Source organism: Glycine soja, chromosome 9 (genome assembly GCF_004193775.1).
Source record: "Glycine soja cultivar W05 chromosome 9, ASM419377v2, whole genome shotgun sequence".
In the NCBI taxonomy this organism is placed as follows: domain Eukaryota; kingdom Viridiplantae; phylum Streptophyta; class Magnoliopsida; order Fabales; family Fabaceae; genus Glycine; species Glycine soja.
The window spans coordinates 2,068,010-2,078,133 of record NC_041010.1 but is presented as its reverse complement, the minus strand read 5'-3'; the positions used below and the strand labels follow the sequence as shown (position 1 = coordinate 2,078,133).

Genomic DNA, 10,124 nt, shown 5'->3' with positions numbered 1-10,124 from the left:
AGTGATAAAATCCGGCAAAGAAAATAATAATAATAATGAGATTTTTACCTCCTAGGAAGGATTTTCCCTAAGATTATTGTGTTATTTTGCCGACCAAAAAAAACTGTGTGCTATGATGGACAGAAATTAAATGTTCAACTTATTTACACGCATACAAGCATACCTCTCCAACCTAGTAACAGCCATATGGGGTAGTAAAAAACAAATTATGAAAGTTATAAGAAAAAAAAATATTAATGAAGAGTATATTTGGAAAAATTCAGATTGTAACGGATGGTTTTGCCTAGCCTTGCATTGTACCAAGCATGACAACTCATGATATGCATGCAAAAAGATGAGAGAACTCGGAAAATATCAAACTAAAAAACAAAACACTGAAACTGAATTTTGACTATGAAATTTGAAACTGTGGGGTTAAGTTTCGGTTTGGTGGTTTAAAAAAAAAATGCATATATATCGTGGAGTTAAGTTTGTGCTTACCCTTGTAATGAAATAAGAAGGAATATGCAAAGAGGAGGAAAACAAAAACAGGTTCAAAATAAATATACTTTCTAGTTTCTAAGCAGGATAAGATAATTGACAATAAATGAGTATGAGCCTTTTAAATGTACATTGGCTACACAGGGCCACTCAAATTAAAAATAAATAAATTGTAAGCAATTAATGAGCATCGCTTTAAGGATGTGTTTTTATTCGTATATTGCGAAAAGTCATTAATTGAAGCCTTTTATTTATATTATTATTTTACTATATAATATATTCTCGTAGTAATTGTGGTGGGAGGCACTAATTGGAGCCTTTAGTTCTATTTTTTTAGAGTATGATATACTCGAATAAATGTTGTGAGAGAAAGACATTAATTGAAGCTTTTAAATTTATAATTTTTTATTTAATAAAAGCATAAAAAGTGAAATTGAAAAGAAATTAATAAATGCGGATGACGAAATCAATTAATGATCAAATAATAGCGGTGGTGACACATTACAAAACAGAATAAATTTATTTTCAGTAAAGAGTACCATTAGAAATAAACATTATATTCGTTCAAAAAGAAAAGAAATAAACATTATAGTGATATAAAAAATAAGATGAATGAAATTTAAAAATTTAACAACATTGAAATGTGAATATTTTATTAAAAAAATAAATAGTAATTATATATTAAAGTGTTTACTCTTAAGAGCGGAGAGTTTTATCAATCTATTCTCACTCAATGCGTCTGATTTTTTAAAAACATTTTTAAATACTATTATTAGAATTCGGTTTATTCTAAATTCTTCAGTTGATAATATCAAAACTTTTTATATTTGTAAATTTTGTCTGACTGTAATTTTTTTATGGAAATGACTGTACAAGTGTTGAAATTTAAATCAATCCAAAATAAAAATGAAAAATTATTTAAAAAAATCAAAAATCAAACTAAACTGATTTTTTTAGATTTTATTTGGATGATTTTTTCTAAAATCAATCTGCTTGGTTCGGTTTTTGATTTTTGTTTTTTAAATCGAATTGCAACACTTATATTATTAATACTTATATTACTTTAGTGTTATATGATTTATATGTATATCACGGGAGTGTTATAATGTTTTGTAGTGTTATTATATGAAATTTATATAATGTATATCATTTTTTTTCAATAAATTTTTTAAGATATATTTGATTTAAAATTGATGAAAATTTGATAGATTTTTATTGTAGAAAATTAAACATATTAATAAGTATCATAGGTTGTTATTAGTAATTTTTTTAAATTTAATTTAAAACATGAAAAGAAAATATAAAAATTTTAATGGTATAATATTTTAGTAAAAATAGTAAAAATTGAATCAACCAAACTTTAAAGTATTAGTTTGTTTGGTTCAAATTTTATTTTTAAACAAAAATCAAATCAAATTGAATCACATATATTTTATAGATTTGATTTGGATGATTTTTTTAATCAAAAATCAAATTAAACCGAACGCGAACACTCCAAACTAACTGTAATAATTAATGATTAATTCACATAAGTTTTATCATAATTAATTTACTCCTCAATTTCCAAAGTTTTATCTATATGTGTTATTTTTACCTAAAAAAATCTATTTGTCTTATTTATTTTGTTTAGTGTAAAAGGTTTTTCTATGAATATGTAACCGTTTTAAAAGTATTACATTTTGAATTTATTCTTATACATAAACTAATTAAAAATCACTTGTCATAAAATAAGGACAGCTATTATCATATACTAGCAAATATATTGAACATTAATCAAAGGATATTGTTTAGTTCAACTAAAAATATAAGTTGAATAGATTTAGAGGGAAATAAATTTTTAAAAATAAATTAATAATAATTAATTTTATATAAAATATTTAATATAAATAAATTTAACATGATTTTTTTAAAATTAATTAAAATGATAAAAAGAGGAAAATTTTATAAAAACATCTTAACATAAAATGAAAATTTAAAAATAACTAAAACTTTACAAATTTTTTAAAAATAATTTCTATTTTAGAAAAATCCAAAATTCAAAATAAATAAAAAATATTAACATAAAAGGAAAGTTTATTCAATTTTTTAAAAAAATATTAAAATAGGAGAGAAAAATAATTAATTAGTACTAATAATAATGATAGATCCCTTAAAAAATTTTAAATAAAACTAGTTAATAAAAAATTAATGGTTTAAAAATTTCATACCTAGTATTTCATAATATTGAAAATGTAATTAATTGTTTCCTAAATCAAAGTTACCTTGAAATACTTTTAAAATTATATTTAGTGTCATTATTTATTTCACAATATTTTTTTAAGTTTGTAAACATTTAAAAATAATTTTATTAAATATGTTCCTTTTGGGTGAATATTAAAGATATGCCTTTAATATACATATCAACAAATAAAAAAAGTCTTTCAATCAAATTAAAAATTCTTAAAAATATTTCATATTTTCTTTAAATAATTAAAATTGTTTCAAAATTATTTTTATTTTGCTAATATACCTTCTATCTTTCTTAATTATGAATCTAATATTTTTATATTATTTTTATTTCTTTGTAATATTTTTACAAATAAGTATATAATTAAATAATAATAATTAATACGTTTCTACCATTTTATTCATTAAACACTTAACTAAACAAATTACAAAAAACGTACTTTTATAACTATATATCTCTCTCTTATCCTTCCAAAAATCTAAAACAAGAGACTACAACAAATTAAAAGTAAAAAAATTAAAATAAACTAAGAATGTAAATATTTTTATATTGTTATCTAATTAAAAATTATCAAGAAAAATAAGTGTATTAATTTTTATAAAATAATATTAAAAATTATTTCAAGAATGATATGTTTCTAATTTAACAATAGTGTAAAAAAACAACGCGCATACATAACAAAGATAAGTTTTCATTCTGTATATGGTTTTATTGTGTGACCCTCAGATACATAACCCAAACAAGTTTTTGTTGTGTTATGGGGAAAATTATAAGCTTGTGATTTAATATTTATTTTATTTCGATGGAGTTTAATTAAAGCGATTTCATTCTTAGGCTACTTTTCATAATTAACATGATATATATAGATGGGTGTAACATTATAGAAGAAATCAAACTAAAATCATCATAGATACACAACCTAACGTTCAATAACAAAATACAATAATAAAAACACAACGTCAAATACAAAAGACAAAACATAAATACTTGGCAAGTCTTCCTCCTCCACTTTGTGCATGCTCTTGAAGTGTTCTTAATTTTATGCCCACCGGCCACCTCAACACCCAGCTCAATACACAGTACTAAATATCCTCACAAGCCTCATTTTCCTTAAATCTAATATGGTTTGAAAATCTTCTACAAAAAAATATATATATAAGTACAATGAAATTATACAACACAAAAGATAGAGATATAAAGATACTTACACGATAATTATCATGCTAATTATCTATCTAGATGGTTTATCTGGGTGTTTATCTGGCTGGCTGTTGTAGCATGCATGCCGATAAGGCATAAGGAGAGGACCTTTTATTGGGGACAATATGTATGGATGAGAGTAGATGTGAAACCACTATAATAATCATCAATGCACATTGTCGATAATACTCATCAACATCCTCAAAAGAGGGCACCTATATATATAATCCGATGAGGGGGTTGAGGAATCCCCTAGACATGGCCAAATTGACGTAAGATCCACTCGAGTAGATAGGCATGAACGTGGCTGCCAAATCGAAGCAAGCCAATCAAGTATAATATATATCCCACGAAATTGTTGCACCTTTCATTGATCATTGAATTGTGTCCAAATGACACCATCTAATTGTAGTGAATTTAGTAGGATCTCCTTCGGGGATTTGTCTTAATGTATGTATTGATTCTCTTGCAACCAATAGTTGAAAAGTGCTCATATATAAACCCTTGCCTAAATAGAACATTACCATAAATATTTATCGTAAAACTAAAAACCTAGAATTACGTAACAAAATATAATCTATATCGTATATCCAACAAACTTGCAACAATTGTGCATGTTGGCATCATTGAAGTGCTCGTACTTGAAACACAAGGCAACAACACCCAATGCATATCGTTAACTTTTTTTCAGATCTACGAAATGGAAAAAAAAAAATGGAGTTTAAGTAGCACAATTGGTGGAGATGAATGGAATGTTGAGCTATGAGAAGGAGATAAAGGAGGCTTACGTGGCCAAAATTTGGAAAAAGGCTTAGCTGAAGAGCAAGCAGCAAGAGAACGAGAGGAAGAGGGTAAGGGGGTGTCCACCGGGGTGGGGGGTGTTTTAAGAGGCGGGAGTAGGGAAAATGGTGAGGGCAGGGAGGTCTTTTTACTGGTGGGGGTTTAAATAGCAACATAGGGATGTCAATTTCAGGCCCTAGATTTTGCTTTTTAAAGGCCCAGTGATTTGAGAAGGCCCAAACGAGCCTGTGTCTTCTGAGTGCGATTTACGTTTCATTATTGCGAGAAATAACGAAGCACGTTGCTGAAGTGGAACCTCTGGATCTCTCTCTCTCTGCGATGGAGTTTCGCGTTTCCGTCATTTGGAGCCTTCTCCTCATTGTCTCTTTCTTCTCTCCTCAAATCAAGGTTCGTTTCTCCCTCTCAGTGTTCTCTTCAATCTCATGAGTACGTAAGAACTTGATGGCGGTGCGGCTTCGATCTAACAATTTTCTCTTTGTTTGATTCGATTGTGTGTGTGTGTGTGTGTTGTCGCAGGGTGAGGCTTCTGGTTCCGTCTTCTTCGTCGATAGCTCCAGTAATCAATTCATTCGCGCCAGATCATCCAACTATGAGGTTCAGATTCTTCTTTTTGTCTCGTTTCTGCATTTTATGCTATCTTCCAATTCAACTCGCTGATCGTTGCGAATTTCAGTCGTTTATTTGAATACGCATTTATGGTACTTTGATTTTAAGTTTATTTAAAAAAATTAGGACCGAACAATTTTAGTCGATAAAATAAATTCCATTTTCGAAATGTTATGAATAAATCATGCAATATGAGCCTTTCTGCCTAGTCGGTAGTGTTGGAATGTCCGGGGAAGTGACACTTGATGAATGAATAAGAACTTTCAATAGATGCCAGAACTGAATTGTAACATTTCAGCCCCGGAATTTTGTTTATTTGGTGAGTTTGGATGCTATGGCGTTAGTTTATCACCTTCAAATTTATTGTAATACATGAAACAAATCCATCTTCAAATCAGTAGATAAAATGATTTTCTGTAAAAGCATCTTCCATAGAACTTCGTTGGATTGTCAAAATATTGAGCAAACAGAGTTTCGGGGTTTTATTGCTAATTTCTGATTGCAGAAGAAGCTCGACTTTGAAGTGGTAGTATCAAAGGTAATAAAGTAGGTTAGTGGACTGCTTTCTCCGGATAAAGTAGACCTGGTCGTAGGTCAGAAAGGATATGGAAATCTGTATTCTATTGTGGGATTTGGACAGTAGTCTGCAAAATAGAATATAGATTACCACTATCAACCTGTGTAAATTCAGTGGCTCTATACTCTTTAGGATGTGCTAGCAGTTTGGAGAAGTGAAATAAGCAGATAGTGGGAATTTCTCATTACACTGGCATCACAGATGCCCTTGTATAAATAGATTGTGTGGTTCTTAATGTCATAACTCAAATGATAAAGAATTTGGATAAAGAGCCTTTTAAGAAATTTTGACTGGTAGAATCCATCTGAAACATTTCCAATTAGACCAATTAGTTAAATAGATTAAATGTTCCATATTCCACTTAGCTTCACTAACGAGATTACTGCATTCTGTTTTAATGGTTGAATCAATAATAATTATCTCACTGGGTGGTATTATTTCATGTTGCAGCAACCTTCACTGTTGCTAGAAGAAGCTGGTGCTGCTGTGTCAGTCTTGCTTGGTTTTGCTCCTCCTTCCACCCTTCCAGCTGCCAGTTCATCCAAGGTTCTTGAAATCATCAGTGATGTTCTGTTTTCACTACATTATTCATGTTACATCATATTTTTGTTATAGATTTGATTGATGACGATATTTTGTTTTTCGTGCAGTTGAATGATGTTCTGATTCCTAACCCATTCAAGAGGCCTCGTGCTGTGTTTTTGCTGGAAGTGAATGGAATCAATGGTCTCTGACCTTGGATTAATTTTAATAATCAAATTCTATATTGGTTCTCTCTTTCGTAAAAAGATAATAGTGTAATGTATCATGAATGCAGGTCTTGGAAATATTGTCCAGGATAATCCAATGTTCAGCAATTCATTTTGGAGTACAAATTCAGATAAAGTTGACATTCAACTTCCAGGTGAGGCTTTGAAAAGTTCATTTTGGAAAAGAAAGAGAATATAATGAAAATGGTGGTAGGCAATATGATTTAATAATTTTTTGTAAAAGAGCTTCGTTTTCATTGTTGTTTTTAAATTTATGCAGATGAAAATGATGTTTCTGTGGTTTCTTTGGATGAGCAACTGGAAGACTGGACTGACAAAGAAATTAGTGATTTTGTTAGTTTTGATTTATATTATACATGCCTATGAGCTATTTCTGTATTATTTGATTATCACGTTTCATGTGAAAATGACTTTGTCATTGTTTTCTTAGTCATCTTCGATAGGTGGATCATATGCTCCTGATGCCCTTGAGCCATTAAATGGAGTGCTTACCATTCCATTGGCAAATGGTGCCTCAGTGAATCTTCATATGTCAAAGGTATAATGAGGATTTTAAGGTATATTTTTCTACTTTTATGTGAATGTGTTAAGACTGATTGGGAGTTTTACATGTTTGTGTTTGCAGAAAGCAGAAAGGAAGTTCATCATAGGTCTTATGTCTCTCACACGTAATGTCCAAAGAGCAATTCAAATGCATGACAATTTATCACAGAGTGTGAAGAGTCCTGCTGAGTTGTTAACAGGATGCTTCAATGGCATTAAGGTATGTCATGTTCTTCTTCACACCTTTGCCTTATTCTTCTTTTGAATTTTTGGAAGAACTGCCATGTGAAATGTGCTATTTACCCGCAACGTTATCCAATATAGTAGATTATTGGCTTTCCACCATATTCTGCAATCCGCAATTGTTAGCACTGCCTAGGGAGAGGATAAGAACATTACCCTATACAAAAGAAAATTTAAGGGCCAGGAGACCCTGGTGATGCATCTTTTTCTCATCAGTTAGATGTTTGTTGTTTCTTTTCTTTTTAATGATATCTCTTTTCCTATAAAAATGAAACTGTATTAGTCTTACAAGGGTCATGTTATTTACTTCTAGATTTGATGTTCTTAAAGGATATTCCTTTAATAAAAAAATTATTTTAATGCTTTTTCTGAATTTATATGAACGTATATTGATATGATATTGGAGTTAATAACAATTTTCTTTCTAATGCTTTTTCTCAATTTACATGTATTACTGATATGTCTAGTGAGACATTATATTTCTCCACTTCTTAGAGTCTCCCCGTGCAGCAAATCTTTAATCCCTAATTCCATTACCCTGACAAAAGAGCATTGATTCCATTATTACTTTTATTTCTTCAGCTACATATATGTTTAAAGAAAACAAAAGTAATATTGCGTACTTGATACAATGAGCATTTCTTTTGTTATCTAGTTTTTGAACATAACCAGTAATCAATAAAAATGTTGACTGTTGATGTTATATACATGGATTTTAATTGTCTTGTTGACTAATATGGTGCAGGTTTTGCAAGAGCAATATGAAACTGAAAGTATTGCTCAGCATGGAGTTGAATTGCTATATGCAACTTTGACAAAGATATTTAGTTCACTGCAAGAAGCATATAAAGGTCAATTTTGTTAGGCTAAAACAATTGCTGTTTGATTTTAAATTAAAGCCTTTCAATATTGGTAATGATTTGCTTTAATATAGAAAACCCTGTCAAACAACTGGCAAAGTCTTAGCTGATCATTCATTCTTCAGATTATATCAGATGTCAACTGTATTGATCTAAAAAGTTAACTTGCTTTCTTGTAACCTCTCAATGATCAAATGACTGAGCAGGTCAAATTGTTGGAATTATCTACTGTCACGGGGCCACTACTCAAGAGTCGGGCAAGAAGTTTGATGTGATATTTACTCCTCACCATCCGTATGCTCGATGGTTGGCAGAAACAAATGCAGTGAATGCAACATTGCCAGAAGTGGTGCTGGTTAGGAGAACCCTTGCTTGGATAACAGGAATTATATTGCTCGTTTCAACCCTTATGGGGGTAAGTATTAGGTGAACTAATTATGCTAGTTAATAGTAATATTATTAATCAGATAAAAATGGAAATTCAAAAAAGAAACCCCTTTTCTGTATGGTTTAAAATCTGTCATTAAGGCCTAGCTAAATATTGGAAGGCAATCTTTATTTTGATTAGAGCAGGGGCAGGGTAGTAACCTATCATAGCAACTACTTGAAAACTTATTCATGATTGAAATCCTAGCGTGATAGTTTAAATGATTCTTTTGTTTGGACGATGGGTGCAAGTATCAGTAAAAGTGTTAGTTTCGCATTTGGATAATCCATCTCTTTATGAAGGAATCAAAGGATTACATACGAGGATAATCATGCATAAGGTCCTTTAGGATCCGTCATTAATGATGCTATGGTGGATAGGTAATATTGATATTGATGCATAATATTTATTAATTTATTTGTTTGCTGGCAGATATGCTACCTCCTGAATATGCCGCTCACAAGGGACACCCTTCTATATTCTAATGTCAAGCTTGATTAAGCATGGATGCGCACCAAGACAAATCTTTTCAACCAACGAAGGAGAACCGGTCTGCCGCTGAACCTTGTAATTGGGGGAGTCTTTTTCTTGATGCCTCTAATCCGTGTGCATGATTATATTATTGTTATAGCTTTTGTTACTTGTGTTTAATGGACCGGTGTAGCCAATTATATTCATATAATGAGGTATTGGAAACTAGTCCAATCAGGATTTGAGTCTAGAGAATAGGGGATTATTGTGTACCGATGTTGTTTAAATGTGAAGCATTGTTCCCCCGTGTTTAATCAGGACGTAGATAGTCATAGTAGGTGTGTTATTATTCCAGCCATTTACCATAATGGGTGTACCCCGTGGTTATCATTTTGATCGAAATTATTTCAATTCTATTGTAAAATAATGATCATTTCTGTTTCTAAATAATGAGCAGAGCATTGTTTTCATACAACACGAGCTCACCATTTATTGACATTGTGCTTCTCTTCCCCATGATTGTTGATTGATTATGAAGCACGTCAGCCATGTGAATGTTGTTTAGCTTCTATCCCCATTCTAAAGTACATTCGTTTTCTGTAAAACTAACAGATGGGGTGAAATAAGAAATAAGATGGATTCTTCATATATGGCTTATTATTGCATGAATTTTTCAAAAATTTCATTATTAAATTAGTATATGAAGACTATGGTTAAATATATTCTGGATTAAAGTCAAATTAGGATATAATTCAACTTATTCTCATCAACTAAACAGCATATAATTCCTCTCCCTAGGTCAGGACTGGTACGCACATTTTTTTTTTATATTAAAATTATACTTTAACTGGGGATCATTACGAATAACGAACTTAAACATTGTTTTGGGGTTCGGATCATAATATTCACACTTCAAAAG

At 30.4% G+C, this 10,124-nt stretch overlaps 1 protein-coding gene across 1 annotated transcript; it reads left to right on the top strand.

The window, feature by feature from the left end:
* The first annotated feature begins 4,941 nt into the window (after positions 1-4,941).
* LOC114367932 lies at positions 4,942-9,703 on the top strand. Its single transcript, XM_028325199.1, has 11 exons — positions 4,942-5,095; positions 5,225-5,302; positions 6,342-6,437; positions 6,542-6,617; positions 6,709-6,795; positions 6,921-6,994; positions 7,092-7,199; positions 7,287-7,424; positions 8,193-8,298; positions 8,514-8,722; positions 9,167-9,703. The coding sequence occupies exons 1-11, from the start codon at positions 5,027-5,029 to the stop codon at positions 9,233-9,235; spliced, it is 1,110 nt and encodes a 369-aa protein (XP_028181000.1). The 5' UTR covers positions 4,942-5,026; the 3' UTR covers positions 9,236-9,703.
* Positions 9,704-10,124: the final 421 nt, after the last annotated feature.

Bases quoted from the DNA above. Each gene is read 5' to 3' on its own strand.
- LOC114367932 (XM_028325199.1), top strand. From the start codon at position 5,027: ATGGAGTTTCGCGTTTCCGTCATTTGGAGCCTTCTCCTCATTGTCTCT. The intron at 5,303-6,341 runs GTTCAGATTCTT...TTCATGTTGCAG, and splicing joins CCAGATCATCCAACTATGAG to CAACCTTCACTGTTGCTAGA. The intron at 8,299-8,513 runs GTCAATTTTGTT...ATGACTGAGCAG, and splicing joins ACTGCAAGAAGCATATAAAG to GTCAAATTGTTGGAATTATC.